This window comes from Microcaecilia unicolor, chromosome 1 (assembly GCF_901765095.1).
Source record: "Microcaecilia unicolor chromosome 1, aMicUni1.1, whole genome shotgun sequence".
NCBI classification, from domain to species: Eukaryota; Metazoa; Chordata; class Amphibia; order Gymnophiona; family Siphonopidae; genus Microcaecilia; species Microcaecilia unicolor.
In genome coordinates, this window is record NC_044031.1 from 379,794,057 (window position 1) to 379,817,624 (window position 23,568).

The 23,568-nt window shown below is 41.8% G+C and overlaps 1 protein-coding gene across 1 annotated transcript in view; it reads right to left on the reverse strand.

The window, feature by feature from the left end:
* Window positions 1–23,568, reverse strand: part of RAC2 (Rac family small GTPase 2) — an 84,323-nt gene that overhangs the window by 42,974 nt on the left and 17,781 nt on the right. The window contains exon 3 of the mRNA XM_030210247.1: window positions 19,925–20,042. Within this exon, the coding sequence (XP_030066107.1) occupies window positions 19,925–20,042 (118 nt within the window). The remainder of the gene's footprint in view (window positions 1–19,924; window positions 20,043–23,568) is intronic.

Consider the following 23,568-nt stretch of genomic DNA (forward strand, 5'->3'; position numbering starts at 1 on the left):
TACCTGGTCTTGATTTGTTCTTGCCATTTTCATGGCATAGACTGTAGAAGTTTGTCCAGCACTGCCCTTGTTCTAAAATTTCTGAATTTAATGTCGAAGTCCCTGAAAAGCTCCACTCCAGCTCATCCAAATCTATTCAGCCAGGATTAGGGCACAAACCGTAGAAGTCTGCCCAGCACTGGTCTTTTTCTCCAACTTCTGAAACTGAATCTGTCCAGTCACTATCAGAGCACAGACTATAAGTTTGCCCAGCACTGGCTTTGCTTCCCAATTGTCAGTGCTGCTTTCGAATCTCCACTAAGCTTCTTTGAATCTATTCCTTCTAAACAAGATTCCTTTGTGTTTATCCCATGCGTTTTTGAATTCCGTTACCATTTTCATCTCCACCACTTCCTTCAGGAGGTCATTCCAGGTATCTACCACCCTCTCCATGAAAAAAATACTTCCTGACATTATTCCTCAGTGTGCCCCCTTTCAACCTCAATTAATGCCCTCTAGTTCTAGTGTCTTCCCATATCTGGAAAAGGTTTGTTTTTGGATTAACACCTTTCAAATATTTGAACGTCTGTATCCTTTGCTAAAGAAGAACAACCTTGACTAGGACAAACTTGAAAGTTACCAGTTAGTATCTAACATCCCATTTCTAGAAAAAAAACTTATAGAATAAACAGTCTGTGTTCAACTCTGTGACTGTCTAGAAAAGGGAAACTGGCTAACTCAATATCCAGTTATGGAACAGAAACAGTCCTTATATCGTGTGTTGAAACACCTAGCCACATGCCTGGGGTTACCCTACGGCCACTCAGAGAGTCTATCCCCAGCACAGCTCAGGTCCGCCTGCACCTGCCGCTTCTGTTCTACACTAGCGCCCTCCTCTCACCGAATGGGTCACAACCTCCTCTGGGTGAGTCTCTCGCTGCCAAATTATCCCCAGTGTTTTCTATATTACTGGGGTCCAGACTCAGTTCCCAGAAAGCTTTCTTTGCCACTGCAGTAAACTGAGCAGAGGGTTTCAAAGTATCGTCAATGATGACTCCTAGATCCTTTTCCTGGTCGGTGACTCCTAATGTGGAACCTTGCATCATGTAGCTATAGTTTGGGTTTCTCTTTCCCACATGCATCGCTTTGCATTTGCTCACATTAAACATCATCTGCCATTTAGATGCCCAGTCTCCCAGTCTCGTAAGGTTGTCTTGCAATTTTTCACAATTCTCTTGCAATTTAAAAACTTTAAATAACTTTTTGTGTCATCAGCAAATGTAATTACCTCACCAGTTATTCCCATTTCTAGATCATTTGTAAATATGTTAAAAAGCAGCAGTCCCAGCACAGACCCCTGGGGGGACCCCACTATCTACCCTTGTCCATTGAGAATACTGACCATTTAGCTCTACTCTCTGTTATTAATCTTTTATCCAGTTTTTAATCAACAATAGGACATTACTTGCTGTCCCATGAGAAATGGAAACTGAAATGCAAAACATCAAAGAAAAGTCCATAAGCCATTATTAGGGTGGACTCCAGGAAAATCCACTGGTTATTTCTAGGATAAGCAACATAAAATGTATTGTACTGTTTTGGGATCTTGCCTGGTACTAGTGACCTGGATTGGACACTTTTGGAAACAGGATGCTGGGCTTAATGGACCTTCGGTCTGTCCCAGTATGTCAACATGTATGCACTTATGTAACTGCTGCATAGCAAAAATCATCCATTAAAAAAAATCATGCATTAAAAAATGTTTTTTCAGATCCCAAATTTAGGCACCTAAATTTGGGCTCTATGTTCAGTTCAACTTAGATTAGGTTTTCAACTAAAAATTCAACTTAACCTAGGGGTCCTTTTACTACGCTGCATTAGGGGCTAATGCGCTCTCAGGCGTCTTGCGGTAATTGGTGCATGCTAAATATTTTTGAGGGTGTCTGTCGTGGGGCAGAGAGTAGGCGTTCTTGTGCTAATCAGTTAGCACAGTTTTATTACCATAGGAATACATCGTGAGCCTTTACTGTCTAAAAAATAGGCATCAGTAAGCGCTCGCCTGGTAAAATGTTTTAATGACCATGCACTAATGTCAAAATTAGCGTAAGGCCATTAATACAAAAAATATAATTTTTACGGTTGTGGTAAAAATGGCCTTAGCACATAGGAAAGATTTGTGTAAGGATACACTAAGGCCGTTTTTTTTGCTGCTGCTTAGTAAAAGGATTCTTTAGGAACCTAAAAGTTATACATTTTTGCCTGCCATTTCTTTGCCTAGATTTATGGGGTCTAATTTTTGAGCTAGTCCTGCAAATCAGTGCTAAGTCCTAACTTTTTTTTCCACACCCTAAATCTACTCCATTTCCACCTACTTTATATGCTCCTAAATTTAGGAGTTTAGTGAAATTTTGAGTAAATATTTATGCATTCAGCTCTAATAAATTTTCAGAGTTTGATTTATAATTCTCCGACGCTCCTGCTTACTAAGCCGCACTAGCGGCTGTCTCAGCGCTAATGCAGACAGAGCCCATTCAAAGTGAATGAGCTCTGCCAGCATTAGTGCCAGGACAGCCGCTAGCGCGGCTTAGTAATGAGACCCCCAAGTTAGGAGCATAAATCCTTTCAATATTGGGCCCTTAATTTATTGCAGGGCCCTGTATGTAAGCACGTGAAATGTAGGATGCTGGAAAGAACTAAGGGGCCCATTTACTAAGCTGCGGTAAATAGTCGCCTGTAGTTGTGTGGGCACACATTTTGGGTGTGCGCTGGGCCATTTTTTTACTGTGTCTGGGAAAAAGGGCTTTTTTAACTGGCTGGGAAATGGGTGTGCAATGAAATTAAAACTAGCTTGTGCCTATTTATGGCCTGAACCCTTACTGTCACCCATTAAGTTAGCAGTAAGGGCTCATGCGCTGCCTATGCAGTAACCATGCAACATGTGCCAACTGCTGAACGCCCCATGGTAGAAAATTATTATTAGTACATGTTAACTTGTTTGGGAAACAGCTAACCAGGAATGAGGCATGGAATGGCCATGGACCTCATCATACAGTTAACTTGGAGGTAGTTACTACATGTTAACAGTTAACATGAAACAGTTAATACCACCTTAAAATATGTAACTAACTGGATTGTTATCTACCATAGATGCCACCCGATATTGAAAACAAAAAGGCTGGTAAAACGGCACTCAAGCCACTATCCGGCAATATTCGGCGCCAGATAGCCTACTAACCAATGCTGAATATCGCCGAATAGTGGCTTAAAGATAGCTGGTTATATTGTGCGACATGTAATCAGCTATCCCCTGATTTTTAAAATCTGACCAGCCAAGTTTGGCGGCCATATTTAGCACCACAATAGCTAGAGTAACTTTGGCCTTTCTCACTTTAAGCGGCCGGCACTGAATATCAGAGTGGCCGGTTAAAATTGGACCGGGCAAAGTTAAACCCAGTTAGTCAATGCCGGTCACCGGAAATGGACTGGCATTAAATATCCGGGTTTAGAACTGACCGCGTGAGACAGCCCGGCTATCTCCCACGATCTGAATATCGGGGTCCATATATTTAACAGGTGATACAGCCTTTTTTTCTTTCTTTACCGAATGGACAGATACTGGGAACATCACCGCAGTTAATCCTACAGTACCTACAAAACATTAGAGCAAATGACTAAATAGTCTCCCAGGTGCCAATGATCAAAAGTAAACGTGGGTACTAGTGCCTGCATTTACCAGCACAAGATGATCAGAAGGGTCTAGCATGGCAAACAACTAGCCGCGCCAGACCTCAGCGCAGATAGCATACAAATGTAGTCAAGCTAATTTAAATGAGGTCATTATGTATTCCTCCTGAATGATCAGAAAAGAACACCCGAAACAAAGGTGCCTTACCGCTGTAAAAAATAACGCCAGGTCTGAGCAGGCATTAGGGGATTGGAAGAGATGATTTGCCATGATTCTCATGCTTTTCTCATGATTTTTTCCCACAAAATTTACCAGTTTTGATTGCTTTTAGAAGCAGAAGGAAGCCTGTGCAAGCCCTTAAGCACTGGTTGTGAGAAACAGCAGACGCGAACTTGAAGCACAGATTGGCGTTCTTGTCCTCTGTCTTAAATTTAAAGCGGTCATGCTTAAAAAGAAACCCAAAGTGCACATTGGCATCTGTTACTTGCATCTAAATATAAGCATCCAGAAAAAAAAATTAAAAACGCTTATATTTAGGTTGCAGAAAACAGAGGCCAATGTGTGCTTCACGTTTAGGTTTTAACAGGCGCATGCGCACAGGAGCTGAGCTTAACGCTGAACTCTTCTGCTCATGCATCAACTTTCTAATGCTCAAAGCTACGAGCATGCCTATATTTACATCTCATTAGTTTTGAGCATTAGGGCATTGTTCTTCTGTGCTGTCCTGGTGGTATTTTTATGGTGCTATTCAGAATAGCGCAGGAGTTTTGATCATTGGCCTGTCAGTTGGTAACATGTATATTCCACTGCCCAAGATGGTAGAGTATTAAAAAGGAAAACTGATTGTCCTGAATAAGGAGACATCTTACAGGTGGTCACATGATATACACGTGTTAAAGCGGGTATTTACTTGTGATAGTTTTGTAAAGGGCTGATAAACTATAAGACCTGATGTGCCGGACAAGAACTTTTCTGTGCGGTAATGGTATGCGAACATACCGGGAATGACCCCAACATCTCACAGACTTTTCACTTACTGCATGATAATTTTTGCATTGAAAACATCTGGGAAGTACAGAGCTCCTTAATTTAATTATCCATCTTTCAGAAGAGTCTGTACAAACTGATGTAGAGTCACAGAACGTATACATACATTATAAAATACAGCCACTAAAACCTTTATAAATGACATCCAGCATTACAGCTCACTTCAAAATCATTTGTACAGGGTTGTACAGGGCTCGTTATCTAATCAAATACTGGTTTCCATGTGATACCAGTCAGAAGACATACTGCTTACTGTGAATTATTGCTTCCTATCATCCAACCGTTTTCCTGTCTGGTTGCGTACACAGCCACGTGTGTCTTCTTCAGTCATGTAAGTTTAGAACCAAGTCTCTGTGCTACAGTACTTCAGTCTTTATACTGGAGTCAACAAATAATGTTTTCATTGCGAACCAGATTTCAGACAAATTTGACGACACTCTGTTTGTTTTTGTTTTCTATTTTTAAAACAACATGGAAATATTGGATCTGATATCCAGCCATGGCGGGCATCGTTTTTGCTGTCCGCTGCTGACGATAAAACTGGATATTCAATGGCAGGTCGTTTCCAGCGACCAGCATTGAATATCTGAGTGTTTTTTAACTGCTAAAAAGTTAAGCAATTATGTTGATATTCAGCGCTAATCGGTTAACTTTTTTGTGGTTAAAGATAGGTAAGACAACCCTAAACGCAACTTTTCAGAATGGTGGTGTCATCTCTGTGTCATTAAGAAATATGAAATAGCTAATTCTTTATGTTGTCATAATTTTTCACGCATTAAGAAAGTGTGGCTCCCCTTAGACAAATTTTGTGAGACAAATAACCCTTCATTAGAGTCTTTAGTTTACTTACTAGGGGGTCCTTTTACTAAGATGCGCTGAAAAATGGCCTGCGGTAGAGTAGGCACGTGTTTTGGGCACACGCAGATCCATTTTTTAGCCGAAAATGGATGTGCGGCAAAACGCTTGTCCGTGTTGGGTCTGAGATCTTAATGCAAGCCATTAACCTAGTGGTAAGTTCTCATGCGTTAACCGGGTGGTAATGACCTACGTGCATCAAATGCCACTTGGTGCATATAGAGGACGTGCACCTGAAAATAAAAATAATTTTTCGGATGTGCATATCGAACGTGTGCCAAAAATCAAATTACCGCAAGAGCCACGCAGTAGCAGTAACTCCTAATTGGCGCATGTTGGGCACGCATAGACGCTTATACGGCTTAATAAAAGGGCCCCTAGTTGTGTTTAACAGACTTCTAGATTTAGTACATAAGTACATAAGTATTGCCATAATGGGAAAGACCAAAGGTCCATCAAGCCCAGCATCCTGTTTCCATCAGTGGCCAATCCAGATCACAAATACCTGGCAAGATCCCAAAAAAGTACAAAACATTCTATACTGCTTATCCCAGAAATAGTGGATTTTCCCTAAGTCCATTTAATAACGGTCTATGGACTTTTCCTTTAGGAAGCCGGCCAAACCTTTCTTAAACTCCGCTAAGCTAACCACCTTTACCACATTCTCTGGCAACGAATTCCAGAGTTTAATTACACGTTGAGTGAAGAAACATTTTCACCGATTTGTTTTAAATTTACTACATTGTAGCTTCATCACATGCCCCCTTGTCCTAGTATTTTTGGAAAGCGTGAACAGACGCTTCACATCTAGTCATTCAACTCCACTCATTATTTTATAGACCTCTCTGTTTTTGGTTCTATATGGAGTTCACAGTGATACTGTCTTAAACTTTGTATATTATTGATTAACACTATTGTTAATGTTTTCTAACGCGCATTTAAAAAAAAAACTGTCAAGATTACCATCTAAATATGTTTATATTTTGAAGAATTTTGAATTAAAAAAAAAAAAAAAATATATATATATATATATATAGGTAGGACAGCTACTTATGTGTTCCTATCCAGTTAGGCGCTGAATATAGGCGCTTAACCAGATAAGTCACGTGATATAGCCGATTATGTACTAGGCATTAACTGGCAATATTCAGTGGAGATAACCAGTTATCTCCCGCTGAATATACGTAGTTAGGCACCAATATGCTACTTAACTGGTCAGCGGCCATATCCGGCCGGTTAAATAGCTTTGAATGTCAGGGAGGTTGTTTAAAGAAAATAAGTTGTATCTTATTTTAGGGTGATTGTCTTCGAACTCAGCTATTAGGAAGGAGGCTTGTCTGAGAATTGCGGTCATTATTTGTGGAAAAATCATAGGATAAATGACCACATAGGAAATTACTGTGCTGTGCACAAGCAGTTGACATTAATTATTGATCTGTCTCTTATGGGGCCCTTTTACTAAGATGCATATGGCGTTAACATGCACCTAAGGGAACTGAAAATGGCATACCGCTCAGTGGCGTAGCAAGGGCGGGGCGGTGGGGGTGGTCCGCCCAGGGTGCACACTGTTGGGGGGGGGGGGCAGAGGGAGACAGAAGAGCCAACAGCCGGGTTGAAGCGCCGGGGTGTCATTGTATCGGGGAGGGGTTGATGCGCCGTGGGTGTCACTGCGTCGGGGGAGTGTCATGCTGCATCCTGGGGGGATGGACACCGCTGCACCCGAGGTGGGGGGTGCACAGCGGTGATCCACCCCGGTTGGCAGCCGACCTAGGAATGCCACTAATACCGCTACAAGCACTCAGGCCATTGTAGCGCATGCTAATCCACGTGCTGAAAATTGTTTCTAATTTTATGGGGGAGGGGCATATTGGGGGCAGAGATTGGATGTTCCTTTGCTAATCAGTCAGCACAACTAAATTACCATGCACTATCTGGTTAGTGTAGGATTACTGTGTGAGCTCTTACTGCCTACAAAATGGACGGCAGGAAGTGCTCATGGCAACACTGGTGCACGGTCATTAATACAAAAGCTAAAAAACTGTCCATTTTATACCTGTGGGAAAAATGCCCTGAGTGCGTGGAAAAACCCCAAGCAAGGGTACGTAAAAGCCACTTATTGCAACAGCTTAGAAAAAGGATTCCTATGTTTGCTAATGTCTGATGATATTCAGTGGCTCTTATTCTTGGATTTTCAGCACCATTCTGGATTAAGCAGCTGAAGATCTCTCCAAGACTCATTCCATGGCAGCAGGAGACGTCTTATGAACTCATCTCCTGCTGCTGATAGATAGGGTTGACAGAGAAAAACCTGACACCCGCCTTGCTCTAAACCCCTTCCTTGCTCTGCTCATACCCCTCCATTGTTCCATGCCCATGCCCTACCCCAAGTGCCTTACCACATCTCCCGTTGCACCCTTCTCCCACCCCAAACCTCTACAACCAACTATCTGCACAATTTTTTACTCGTTCCAAAAGTACAAAGAGTAAGGGTCACCTGAGGAAGTTACATAGAAATACTTTCAAAACAAATAGGAGGAAATATTTTCTCACTGAATGAATAGTTAAGCTCTGGAACTCTTTGCCAGAAGATGTGGTAACAGTGGCTAATGTTTCTGGGTTTTAAAAAGGTTTGGACAAATTCCTGGAGGAAAAGTCTATAGTTTGCTATTGAGACAGACATGAGAAGCAACTGCTTGCCCTGGGATTTGTAGTATGGAGTGTTGCCACGATTTAGGTTTTTGCCAGGTACTTGTGACCTGGCTTGGCCATTGTTTGGAAAACAGGATACTAGGCTAGATGGACCATTGGTCTGACCCAGTATGGCTACTCTTATGTTTTTATGGGTTGCCATCTCAGAAAGAAAACTGCCACATACTCTAGGATTGTTTCACAAACACTATCTGATATTATAACAAACTAAAATTATATTAAAGTTGTCATGTCCCCTGAGTAAGGCTAACAAACAATTCCTCCACTGGGGAACACTATACACAAACCTGTGCAAAAGCACACTCAGAATCTTACCATACCATAATAGCACTAGTTCCCAGGACTCAAAAAGAGCAAAAACCTTATATGAGGAATAAAGAAAGCACTGTAAATATTACACCAGGCCCTACACCAATATACCACCTGGTGAGAAAACAGAATAAATGGGACTGCTACAGATTTATACACAGAAAATATATACTAGCAGAATGCCACATCTTGGTCACGCACAGAAAACACAAACCCTTGGCAAATATGAAACAGGGAACAACAGATCAGTAACAGAGATATGAAGGCACAAAACTATAAACCTTAAGAAGTCAGGATTGCATATACAGCAGTACTAACATAAGAACATAAGCATTGCCAAACTGGGGAAGACTGAAGGTCCATCAAGCCCAGTATCCTGTTTCCAACAGTGGCCAATCCACAGGTCACAAGTACCTGGCAATATCCCATAAAACAGCTTTTATGCTGCTTATCCTAGAAATAAGCAGTCCATCTTAATAATCTCTTATGGAACTTTCTCTTAGGAAAGTATCCAAACTTTTTAAAAACCCTGCTAAGCTAACTGCTTTTTACCACATTCTCTAACAACGAATTCCAGAGTTTAATTACACATTGAGTGAAGAAATATTTTATCCGTTTTGTTTTAAAATTACTTCTTAGTAGCTTCATTGTTTGCACTCAGTCCTAATTCCGCTATTTCTTTATTTGAGATGCAGTGACCAGAATTGCAGATAGCATTTGAGGTACGGTCACAACATGGAGCAATATAAAGACATTATAACATCCGCATTTTTGTTTTTCATTCTTTGCTAATAATTCCTAACATTCTATTTGCTTTCTTAACCGCCACACTGAGCAGAAGGTTCCAATGTCTCATCAACACCATGGTGCGATCGCACCTCGAATATTGTGTTCAATTCTGGTCGCCGTACCGTACCTCAAAAAAGATACAGTATAGTGGAATTAGAAAAGGTGCAGAGAAGGGCGACGAAAATGATAAAGGGAATGGGACGACTTCCTTATGAGGAAAGGCTAAAGCGGCTAGGGCTCTTCAGCTTGGAGAAAAGGCGGCTGAGGGGAGATATGATAGAGGTCTATAAAATAATAAGTGGAGTTGAATGGGTAGATGTGAAGCGTCTTCATGCTTTCCAAAAATACTAGGACTAGGGGGCATGCGATGAAGCTACAATGTAGTAAATTTAAAACGAATCGGAGAAATTTTTTCTTCACTCAACGTGTAATTAAACTCTGGAATTCATTGCCAGATAATGTAGTAAAGGTGGTTAGCTTAGCAGAGTTTTAAAAAGGTTTGCACGGCTTCCTAAAGAAAACGTCCATAGACCATTATTAAATGGACTTGGGGAAAATCCACTATTTATGGGATAAGCAGTATAGAATGTTTTGTAATTTTTGGGGATCCTGCCAGGTATTTGTGACCTGGATTGGCCACTGTTGGAACCAGGATGCTGGGCATGATAGACCTTTGGTGTTTCCCAGTATGACAATACTTATGTACTTATGTAATGGCACCTAGATTCTTTACCTGGGCAGTAACTCCTAATGTGGAACCTTACTTCACGTAGCTATAGTTTGGATTCCTCTTTCCCACATGCATCACTTTGCACTTGCTCATTAAACGTCATCGTTATGACCAACTGGTTCCTATTGGGCGTTTTTACTTGTTTCCCTAGGGGCTGTTTTTTTTTCTCTACTTTCTCTATACTGGTGTGACTAGAGTATGGATGTCTGGTGTGACTGGAGTATGGGTGTCTTTTCATTTAGAATGTTTACACTTTTACAGCTGCTTTTCTGTGATGTGTTCTTTATAGGTTTGTTTTGACTGCTTCTATATCAAATACCAGAATTTCCATGCTTGTGGTTATCACATGGTCTGATGGCTATGCTTTATTTCTACTGTTGTTGAAGTTCATGATTTCAACTCCCTATGGGCTATTTGCCCCCTTTCTGCTATATTGCTATCCAGTATGATGGGGGAAGGGGTTTAGATCTGTCTTCTATATTTATGATGGCATCAGAGAGGTGGATGTAGGGCCATTTTGTACCTCTCTACAGTTTGCTGAAGTTTACATTGGGTCACTGATCTATTAGAGGTACCAGACAGCGGATCCAGCATTTCTCTCCCTCTCTTCCCTTTCTCCAGTCCCATCTCTCTCTCTCTCCTCTTATCCCCCTTCCTTTCAGGATTAACATATCTCCACTTCCTTCAACCCCACCAGATCCAGCATATCTCCATCTCTCCCCCTCCCCCAGGTCCAGCTAATCTCCATTTCCTTACTCTCCCCAACCAGCATATATCCATATCCCTACACCCCCAGGTCCAGCACATTCCCATTTCCATCCCCCCAGTCTAGCACATCTCCATCTCCCTATCCTCCAAGGTCCAGCACATCTTCATCTCCCTATCCCCCCAGTCCAGCATATCCCTATCTCCCTATCACCCAGTCCAGTACATCTCCATCTCCCTGTCCTCCTCCCCCCCCAGTCCAGCACATCTCCATCTCCCTCTCCTCCCAGTCCAGCACATCTCCATATTCTTCTGCACACCCAGGTCCAGCACATCTCCATCTCCCTCTCCCTCATCTCCAGGTTTAACATCTCTCTCACCCACCCCTCGATGATTCCAGTGTCTCTATCTTTCTTCCTGATCCCAGAAATAGCTCCAGCATCTCCTCCTCACACCCTGAGTCCTCAAACTGAACCATGGACAGTGGCTGTGATTAAGGCAGACTGTCTCTGCTGACATTGGTGGTTTCCCTGACATTGATGCCTCCTATGATGCAACGTCTTCTTTCCACATGGGTGGGACACTGTACAGGGGAAACCCCAATGTCAGCAGTCTGTCTTAATTACAGCCACTACCCACAATATATAAACAATTCTGAGAGATGTGGAGACTGTGCATGCTCTTGGCTCCAAGTCCAGTGCAAGGAAATTAGACATCGCAGCTCCATCTTCAGCCTTGAACCCCCATCAAGTCCCTAGCCTCAATTAAACTCCACAATAATACTCACCTCAACACCATCCCTGCCAGAGCACTCCTGTAAAAATGCATAACTGGGTGTTATGTTCTAAATATTAAACTGTGCTTTAAATGTTTGTTTATATAATGCTAGTTGCTTGGGTAGCAGGATATTTGAAAATGTTCCACCTCTCTGCCATTGAATGTACATGCCCCTCCCCCAATATTTAAAACCATTTAACCAGCTAGGAACGGTTCTTAGCCAGTTAAATGGCACTTAGCTAGCTATCCGGCAATATTCAGTGGGAAATAGCTGGTTGTCTCCTACTGAATATTGCCAGTTAGCACTTAGCAGATAACTGGTTATATCATGCGATATAACCAGCTATCCGCTAATATTCAGACCATCACCAGCTAAGTTTCTCAGACAAATTAGGCTGCCGAAATAGCAGGCCTATCTTTGACCGGTTTCAACTTAACCGGCTAAAAATAAACTGAATATTCAACGCCAGTCACTGGAAACGACCCGGCATTGGCTATCCAAGCTTAGCACCAACCACAGAAGGCAGCCCGGTTAACTCTCATGGGCTGAATATCGGCTTCTGATAGTTTTTGCTCTGCTGTGACTGTAGGGACTTACCGTATTTTTCGGACTATAAGACGCACTTTTTTCCCCCCAAATTTGGGAGGAAAATGGGGGGTGCGTCTTATAGTCCGAAGGTAGAGATTTCCCTCCCTCCCTCCCTCTGAGTTCGGGATCGCGCCCCCTCCCTCCCTCCGAGTTCGGGATCGCCCTCCCCCCCGGCCCTGTCATCACTTCTCCCTACTCATGCGATCTTCCCTGGTGGTCTAGTGACGTCGGGGCAGGAAAGAGCCCCCTTTTTCCTGCCCAGCGCGCTGCTCTCCATCCTCCTGTATGCAGCCTGACGGTCTCAGCGAGATTCAAAATGGCTGCCGAGACTTCAATTCTCGGCGGCCATTTTGAATCTCGCCGAGACCGTCAGGCAGCAATGCATACAGGAGGATGGAGAGCAGTGCGCTGGACAGGAAAGAGGGGGCTCTTTCCTGCCCCGACGTCACTAGACCACCAGGGAAGATCGCGTGAGTAGGGAGAAGTGGTGACAGGGCCGGGGGGAGGGCGATCCCGAACTCGGAGGGAGGGAGGGATTCGGACAAGACGCACCGGAGCACCTAGGTTTTAGAGGAGGGGAAAAAGGAAAAATAAATTTTTCCTATTTCCCTCCTCTAAAACCTAGGTGCGTCTTATGGTCCGGTGCGTCTTATAGTCCGAAAAATACGGTATGTTCTGACTGCAGCTGCTCTTTGCTGCTCCTCAGAAGCTGCTGCCCTAGGTGTCTGCCTGCTGTGTGTAACAGTTACATCGGTCCAGATTGGCAATGTCTGGGGAATGTTAAATCTCCAAGAATCACTGGACCCATGGACTACACTGTAGTGGCAGTGCATTAATGAGTCGGCCCAGAGGGTGGCTACAAAATTAGTAAGCGGTCTGGAACACAAAAAATATAGGGACAGGCTTATGAACCACAACATGTATACGCTGAAAGAGAGAAGGGAGAGAGGAGACATGATAGAGACATTTAAATATCTCAAGGGCATTCATGTACAGGAAGTGAATCTTTTTCAACTGAAGGAAAGCTCTGGAACAAGGGGGCATACGATGAAGTTAAGAGGGAATAGGCTTAGGAGTCATCTAAGAAAGTATTATTTCACGGAAAGGGGGGGGGGGGGGGGGGGGTGAGTTGCCAGGGAAGAGAAAGGCTGAACATGGAGAGTGAGACAAAGAAACGTATGCTGAGTGTGTGAAAAGTAAGAATTAAGGCATGGATTTTATGAGTTTAAAGTGAAATGTGACTTGGAAAGGGTACTTGGATAGTAAAAGTGAGTGAAAATGAGATGATTTGAGCTGAGAAGTCAGTACTTAAATGAACCAGACTGCCTTTTCCATGGTTGTGTTTCTGAATACATGTGAGGTAAACTGATGTTCTGGGTGAGAAAGCAGTACTAATAGAAAGCTGTGAGAAAGTTTAAACCATATTTAATTTGGTTTGGATTGAAACAGAGGTATGTCCCTGCATGCAGTGAATGGAATGGTTAAGTTCTAAGGGAATTTAAGGTCAAGGAAGGTGGAATGAGAGTCTGTATGCTCAGGTATTAAGTGGACACATGGCTGCCTACTCTTTTTAGAATAGGGGGAAACAGTTGAGACTCAGGTTCTGAGAGACTGTGATTTCTGCTGGTAGTTATACTAAGTGAAAGAAACTATAAGGGTATCAGGAAAAAGTGTGTAAGGATTTTAACTCTGACACAGGGGAAGGATTGAGAAGTGAAGTTGATATTTGGAAAAAGAAGCCATTAAGCTGTGTCTGTGGGAAAGGTGTGTTGTTGGTGAGAGTTCTGAGTTCAGTACAGGGTTTGGAATCAGACTGCAGATTAAAGAAAATCCAGCACTGTTTTTGTATGAGTGTGCTGTACTCTCCAGATTGATCTGATAGCTGTGCAGGGAAATGTTATGTTTATATGTGAAGTCTGTGAGAGGAAATGTTGAAGCACCATTTGAATATGGAATGGGTTACTGTGTGAGATCTCTGAATGCAGTGTGAAGCCTGCTGGATTTTAGACTAGGGAAACAACAGTGAGAAATAGGTTTTGTAGTGAGAAAACCTTTAACTTATTTTATTTCAATTAGAGAGTTTGGCCACAGTATTGAGAATTGGTTAATAGTCACCAGAGCCTGAACAAGAACAGAGGGAGTTCAAGGGTCTTGCCTCCATTTATTTTCTTTATAAGTGAGGTTTAGGGAGAAGAAATCTGGGGGAGTCATCCTCTGAAGGGTTCCAGATGAGCTCCAACACAAGAAAGACATCACCTAAATAAATTCAACTACAGCTAAGTGACATTGCCAAGGGTGCTGAAAGAAATGTATTATTTTTTTCACAACATTTTAAGGGAAAACTAAAGAACAGAACAGCATCAAATATAAAAAAAAAAAACCATGTTTTCCTGACATGCTTAAGTGTTCTGGGTTCAAGTGAGATCCTTGCACAAACATCCATAATACCCATAAAGACTTAAATTCTGACATCAATAGCAAGGAAAGAAAATAGAAACAAATATCTGATTTTGATAAAAGACAATTTAAATATTTATCTGAAAAAGTTCTTTTCTGCCTTTTTAGGTGATTTTGTTGAAAGAAACAGAAAAAGTTAAGGGTATATATGTAAAACTACATTTGAATGTTGAATATGTTATTGCAGTTCTATTAAGCTTCACACTAATTGTGAATTTGAGTTTATTTGAATGAAAATTTGCTTGCATTTGTATCCAATAAAGAAAAGATAATTTGCATATCTGAAGGTGTGGTTCTTCCATTTCAGGAACAAATCCTAAATTGAGCTTATTTTCCTCCTTTATTCTTTGAGAGTAAAGGACGAGGTTAGTTTATTTGTTCCACTCCCTCGGCTGTGAGTGTGTGTTCCCTGGATATTTGCCACGACTACATCAACAGGTATCTGGGAGCACATCACTAAAGTCCAGCCGAGAGGGGTGGCGACAGAGTAGCCACCGGTTCTTATCTGGATGCCGGCTGAAATTCCAACCAGTTCACCTTACCAAAGACTGGCTCTGGTGTCTTCTATGAAAGAAAACAAATGACACTAGAAAAATAAACAGCCAGACAGCGAGAAGTAGAACAGAAGATTAAAAAAAAAAAAGGAAATAAAGAAAAAACGAGTAGCAAATAAAGCCAGAGACACCATAGATAGTAACATAGTACGTGACGGCAGAAAAAGACCTGCACAATCCATCCAGTCTGCCCAACAAGATAAACGCATATATGCTACTTTATATGTATACCTGACCTTGATTTCTATCTGCCATTTTCAGGGCACAGACCGTAGAAGTCTTTCCAGCACTAGCCCCACCTCCCAACCACTAGTCCCGCCTCCTAACCACCGGTGTTGCCACTCAATCTCGGCTAAGCTTCTGAGGATCCATTTCTTCTGAACAGGATTCCTTTATGTTTATCCCACGCTTTTTTGAATTCCGTTACCATTTTCATCTCCACCACCTCCCGCGGGAGGGCATTTCAAGTATCCACCACTCTCTCCGTGAAAAAATACTTCCTGACATTTTTCTTGAGTCTGCCCCCCTTCAACCTCATTTCATGTCCTCTAGTTCTACTGCCTTCCTGTCTCCATAAAAGATTCATTTGTGGATTAATACCTTTCAAATATTTGAACATCTGTATTATATCACCCCTGTTTCTCCTTTCTTCCAGGGTATACATGTTCAGGTCAGCAAGTCTCTCCTCAAACGACTTGTAACGCAAATCCCATACCATTTTTGTAGCTTTTCTTTGCAGTGCTTCAGTTCTTTTTACATCCTTAGCAAGATACGGCCTCCAAAACTGAACACAATACTCCAGGTGGGACCTTACCAACGACTTGTATAGGGGCATCGACACCTTCTTTCTTCTGCTGGTCACACCTCTCTCTATACAGCCTAGCAACCTTCTGGCTACAGTCACCGCACTGTCACACTGATTTGTTACCTTCAGATCCTCAGATACTATCACCCCAAGATCCCTCTCCCTGCCTGTACATATCAGACTGTCACCGCCTAACACATATGTCTCCCGTGGATTTCTACTCCCTAAGTGCATCACTTTGCATTTCTTCACATTGAATTTTAATTGCCAAACATTAGACCACTCTTCTAGCTTCTGCAGATCCTTTTTCATGTTTTACACTCCCTCCAGGGTGTCCACTCTGTTACAAATCTTGGTATCATCCGCAAAAAGACAAACTTTACCTTATAACCCTTCGGCAACTAACAAATATATTGAAAACAGTTCTTAATTTCTGAAAAAAAGAGTAATAATCAACTGAGCAATACAAAGAGTCTGAGAACCACTCAAAGCATCATGGTCTATGTATACATTCTACATAGTAGATGATGGCAGAAAAAGACCTGCACGGTCCACCCAGTCTGCCCAACAAGATAAACTCGCATGTGCCATTTTTTGTGTATACCTTACCTTGATTTGTACCTGTCTTTTTCAGGGCACAGACCATATAAGTCTGCCCAGCACTATCCCCGCCTCCCAACCATCCGCCCCGCCACCCACCACCAGCTCTGGCATAGACCGTATAAGTCTGCCCAGCACTATCCCCACCTCCTAACCACCAGCCCTGCCTTCCACTGGAAAAAATGAATTCTAGTGACCTGTTTGGCTTTGTCTGGTATCTGTTTCTTGATTTCCACCTATATTGAACTGAGTCACTAACATTTCTTTGGTAAGAAATGGTATAATGTATTTGATAAACAAATCTAAGAGGGTTATTACAGAACATCAGGCATATTCATTAAAATCTCAAAGCTAAGAATGCCATTTATGTTTACGATATATAAGGCTCAAACTGCCACTGAAAACTTCCTAGTGAAAAGGAAGGCTTTAACATATTTCCTAAGAGCCCTAGTATTGATCATTAATCTGACGTGCTGACAAAGTAAACCAAACACAAGGGGCAATTTCAGAAAATCATGTTTCAGATAAGCAGATAATTTCAGAACGTAGTAAAATTGTTCCCTGAATTGCTTAAACTGGATTTCATTGCACTCTTTACTCTCAGAAAGGTCCCCAATTCTGTCTTAAAGTGGCACTATTCTCTGATACCCTTCAGTGTAGAGGTGGATGTACCATATTTGAGAGGCGTAAACTTCCATATTAACCTATGAAACTTTGTAAATCTTAGAGGCCCTTTTACTAAGTCACGTAGGCCCCTACACGCACCCAACGTGTGTCAATTTGGAGTTATCACCCGGCTACCGAGTGGCCTGGGCGGTAGTTTCGATTTTGACGTGTGGCAGCTATGAGCGCCAGAAAATAATTTTTTATTTTCTATTCATTAGACCATTACCGCCCGGTTAATTCATGAGACCTTACAGCTAAGTCAATGGGTGGCGGTAAGGTCTCAGGCCCAAAATGGACACACGCCAATTTTTATTTTGCTGCACATCCATTTTCAGGACCCAAAAAAGGCCTTTTTTGCAGGTGTGCTGAAATATGAACCTGCACACATCCAATACACGTGTTTACACCAGCGCAGGCCATTTTATAGTGCACCTTAGTAAAAGGACCCCTAAGTGCTTTGAAAATGAGCCCCTTGGTCACCAAGGTTCTCAGGATAACCACAATGAATATGCATGGCAGCTGATTAAACAGGTCTTTTCAAATATAAATTCCAGAGAACAGGACCCTAGTCCTAGTATTTTTGGAAAGAGTAAACAAGCGATTCACTTCTACCCATTCCATCCTTTGCGTGGATCTTTACTTGGTACAGGAGTCAAATGCAAAAAATATGAATCTCTTAGTTGATGGATCTGAACATTTCCCACTGGTACCTTGCCCTTTTTCAACAGACCCTTCTTCCTTCATTATCATAAATGATTATGATAATGGTAATACATGGGAATGACAATAATGCCTGTGGGGGTTGGTGTCTGTCTACTGTACTGTGCTCTGTTTTATGTATTTTTTTAAATCTTTGCTTTGGGTTTGTGTTTCGGCCTCCTGGTCTGTATCAGGAGTCTAATGCCACTGGAGCTGTTAAATTCAGTATTCTCTGCACCTTTAACGTTATGAATCAATAAATGTAGGCAATCCTGCTATAGGCTCACTCTCCTCAGTTGTTGCATCTCAAGAAGTGGTATTAAATGCAGCCACGCAACCACAATCAGGTAGCATGGCTGCTGCCCAAAAGTGCTCAAAATAAAACCTTGCAGCCAATATTCCCCATGGACCTGATCCCCATGCCTCAGGAGTACTCCTCTAAGATCAGCTCCCAAGATGAGCACCTCAATATAAGCCCCTCAAACAAAGGTTGATGGGGAAGAACTTGAGCCTCCTATTTAGGAAGTGCTAAGAGCTCTTGCCTTATGGATGTGCTAACCGGTTAACATGAGGTGATTGAAATGCGCCCTGACACACTCCCTCCAGAAAATAAATAAAAATAAATATGTACCCCCATGCTTCACCCGTACAAAGTTACTCAATACAAAATGCTTTAACACACTTTCCTTAGATTCTGGGGCATGCAGTAGCCAGGTGGTCATGCTGATTTGGCGCATGCTGGACATTTATAGGGCGCCTAGATTCACGGGGAGATAAGTACATAACTTAATTGGCGGAACAAGATAAATTAGCATTTTTAATGGCACTTAACAAGCAATAACGAGTGCTTATTGGCAATAATTATAACTTATGCACGGAAATCAGTAAGCATATTCTATAAAGAACTGCGTGTCTAAATTGCAAAACGCACAGTTCAAATTAAACACGTGTAGCTAAAAAGGGGTGTGTTTATGGGCCTTCCGTGGGTGTTCCAACAGTTACGCGTGCAATTACAGAATACACCTTAGTGCGCCTAAATCTACACACATGGATTTACATCAGGTTTTTATTGGCATAAATGAATGCGCATAGCTTTAGGTGCTGCAGTATTGATAAGGCATATTCTGTATACCAAGCCTTAATTTTATAGAATACGCTTATTTCCGCGCAGTTGTTTTAGGCACCATATAAAGAATTTCCTCCTTTATGGTATGTGTTTTCACATATGTTAAGCATGCATTAGGGCATAACACCTTTTACTAGACATATCCCTTAATCTTTTAAATTGTGTTTTATGGAGAAGTGTTAATTATTTTGAATGAACATTTTCAGGAAAACGATATCTAAAGCCTTTATAAATACAATAAATTGGGTTTATTCATTGCTGATATCCTGAAAATCAGACCCATTTGGCTGGTTTCAAGGAAGAGCTTGGAAATCATTGGGTTATAGGAAATTAAGGTTCTGTATGCATTTTCCCTAGGGAATATTGATTCTCTGGAGCTGTCATGTGATCTGCGGAATTAAGGTTCTCTAGGGGATCTCAGATGGTCCTGAGGACTTGGGATCTCTTGGGACAGTGAATGCTTTTGGGCCATGGGTCTTAAACTTCCATTCTTGAAAGCTACCACAGTTTTGGTTTTAGGTTATCCTTGAGAATAGTCATAAAATCTAATTGCATGCATGACTAGCTCATAATCAATATGTCTCTCACCAGAGTTTGTTTCTGTTTATGTGTATTGTATTCTATATGTATGTTTACATTGTAATCCACTTTAGAGTAAATTGTTTGTAAAAAAGCAGACTATCAAATATAATACATCAAATCGACCTCTGCTGTGGGCACTGTACATGCATGGTACAGTTTCAAATCCTGTTGCATTATTCGGTGTATTGACAGGAGTTTGTTGAAGTCCAATAGACATTGCATAGAGATGATTTTAGAAAAACATTCCTGATATCAACCTACCGTCTGAGGGTAGGAGAGTGGCCTTAGTCGGTCATAATCCTCCTGTCCAGCTGTATCCCATAGTCCCAGGTTAACTGGTTTGCTGTCGACCATAACATTGGCAGAGTAATTATCAAATCTAGAATTAAGAAACAAAAAAAAGGTGACTGAGAAAAGGAACAGGAGAGAATATAAACAGTAAAAGAAGCCATGCTGAGTCAAAGATCATTGAGCCCAGTGACCAATTGGGGTCAAAGGTACCCAACAGTTCCCAAAAAATGGATCTATTTCTCATAGCTCATTTCCAGGGATGGGAAATGGCTCTCCTGAGTTTACCTGGCTAATAATTATTTATGGACTTTACCTTCAGGAATTTTGCTATTTTAGATGCTTTGACCATGTCCTCCAGTTACAGAGTCCACAGCTTAATCATGCATTGCATTACAAAATTTTTAAAAAAACTTTCTACAATTTGTTTTCAATCTGCTGACTGTTAGCTTTATGGAGTGTCCTCTTCTTTGACACGCCAAACAACCATCACCATTCACTTTCTCAGTCTTCAAGAAATTTTTCTTTCCTTTGTCCCTCTCTTTCTTTTTTTCACTCTGCCACAACCCCTTTCCTTTTCCCCAACATTACCAGGAATGTGACTGCTGGCTTTTCTGCTGTAGTTTCTAGTGTCCAAATGAAAGAAGTAAAGGCATTAGGTACAATACACACAAACACACACAAAAATATAAAGAGAGGGGCATCCTAAGAAAAAATGAACAAAAAAGCATAAATTCGAGGAAAATATATGTAAAAAAGTGAAATTGACATATTATAGAATTGATTAGAATATTATTATTATTATTATTATTATTGTTACATTTGTACCCCACATTTTCCCACCTATTTGCAGGCTCAATGTGGCTTACAGAGTGTTGTTATGACAGAGTCTTGACAGGATATTGGATACAATCAAAAGTAAGCAGAAGATGGATGAGGAGTTAGAGAAGATGATGTTAGAATAGAATAGTTTAGGAGGTGATTTGTGTCTTTAAGGGGTCTTTTTGTAGGCTCTATTAAAGAGATGTGTCTTCAGAGATTTGCGAAAGTTGCTTAGATTATCCATAGTTTTTAGGGCTGGGGGTAAGCCATTCCATATCTGTGTATTTTTATCTGCACACTCAAGGGCCCTTTTACTAAAGCTTAGCAGGTGTTAACAGAATCAGCACAAGCTGATTTCTAAGAAGCCCATAGCTATATAATGGGTTTTATCGCATGCTAATGTCTGCTAGTTATGGGGTCCTTTTACTAAGCTGCGGCAAAAAATGGCCTGCGGCAGTACGAGCACATCTTTTGTGTGTGCGCTAGGCCAGTTTTGCCGCGTCCTGGAAAATTGGCCTTTTTTAAGGGGCCGGAAAATGGATGCGTGGCAAAATAAAAACCAGCGCATGTCCATTTTCTGCCTGAGACCTTACCGCCACCCATTGACATAGCGGTATGGTCTCACGCTCAGTAGGCATGCAGTGTGAATCCACGGCCATTTACCGCCAGGTAAGCGCCACGTGGTGGAAAATAGAAAATATTTTCTACCGCCTGGGGCATGCGGTAGACAGGTGGTCATGCTGATTTGGCGCATGCTGGACATGCGTAGGCCCTTATCTGCCTTTGTACAAGGGCCCCTAAGATTGCACTAAGCTTTAGTAAAAGGGTCCCTCGTTAATTGAATATGCGCTATTACATTTAGCATTTTTTTGTTTTATTTAGGGGTCCTTTTACTAAGGTGCCCTGAAATCTGGGCTTACTCCCGGATTCTATAAACAGTGACGAAAATTGCAGATGCAAATCAGGACACCTTGTCAATTTCTGCACACAACTTAATTGATTAACAAAGCAATCAGTACCAATAATTAGCGGCTAACAGCCAATTATTAGTGTTAATTGGCCTTAATTAGGAGTTAAATGCAGATTGTATTCTATAATGATCCATGCATAAATCCTAATGTGTATACATTTTTAAGGGCATGGCTTGGGGTGTTCCAAAATATTACGTGCATAAATACAGAATTCGGCTGAACTTGGTGTTGACATTTTCACCAGCTTTTAGCAGGTGTAATTGCTAGCATCTAAAGTTAGGTGCAATTTATGCCCTAAGTGCTATTCTATATTTGACATATACCATTTATAGAACAGTGCTCAGCATGTAAAATTTTCCGTGCCGATTTTTAAGTGCTACTTGTAGAAGTTACCCTTTACCCCCGGATTCTATATAGCATACCTAAAGTTATGTGCGACTCTGTGCATACATCTAGGCATATTTTATAACTACGCACATAGATTAATTTTTTTAACAAGCTAAGCATTGTTAACAGCTCTTAACAAGCAATAACTGGAGAAGTAGCCTAGTGACATTCTGAAATTTATGTGTACTGTTATAGAATATGCCTAAATCTACATTCCAGAATTTACGCCACATTTTCCTTGTTGTAAATGAATGCAGCTTTAAGCGCTGTGATATCAACTAAGCATATTCTATATACCATGACTAAATAAAGGCACCGTTTACAGAATATGCTTAGGCAGAATTTTAATCCATGTGGAGTTTTCAGGCACCATATATAGAATCTGGCCCTTAGCGCTGAATCCCATGCTTAACTTTAGGCACCAGACTTAAGCCTGATGAAACCTGCTATAAATACTGGAACCCAAGTTAAGTACATGGAGCCAGTATTGTAAAACTGGAAGTGTAACTTTTCGGAATGCCCTGACATACCCATGGCCACACACCCCAGTGGTGTAGCTACAGGTGGGCCTGGTTGGGCACAGACCCTCCCAGTGGAGGGACCCCACATCAACATCTCTACTCCTCCACTGCATCTGTCTGCACGTCTCTGAAGCCCATCCCTCCCTGGTGTACCTTATAGGCATCCCCGGCGCCTGCAGTGATTCAATTATTGCTGCCTGCACTGGACCTGCAGGCTTCCATTGGCTGGGTCCTGCCCTTGCTTTCATCATTTCCTGTCTGGCGAGACCCGGCCAATGGAAGCCTACATGGCCGGCGCATACAGCAATAATTGAATCACTGCAGGTGCCGGGGACACCTGTAAGGTACACCAGGGAGGGACAGGGTTCAGCAATGGGCAGGCAGATACCAAGACACCACGAAGGAGGAGAAATGTTGATGTGGGGTAGGTGAAAAAATCTATGTGTTTTTATATCTCCGGGGGGGGGGGGGGGGGGGGGGGGGGCTGTGGAGTGCCATGCCGTGGAAGGGCCCATTTAAGTTAGCTTTGGGCCCATCCAAAATACTGGGTCTGGCTATGTCACTGATGCACCCTTTTAAGTTATGCGCTAGAAAAGTTAGCCGCCATGCCTTATAGAATAGCGTACAGCCAGATGCACATGCAAATTTTAATTAGTTCCAATTAACATCAATAATTGGTTGTTAGGAGCCAATTAATGGTAGTTAAAGGCTCATTATTCAGTTAATTTGAGTACATAAATCTGGGTGCTATATATATAGAATCCAGGGCTAAGTGTTCGTGCATTAACTATGCGTTCGCAAGTTAGCGCATAGTAATCTGAATGCAATAGCTGGTTAATGCTTCCATGCCCATTCTCCACTCATTTTATTTATATTTGCTATACCACTGGTAACTATCAGATCACAGTTGTTAAAT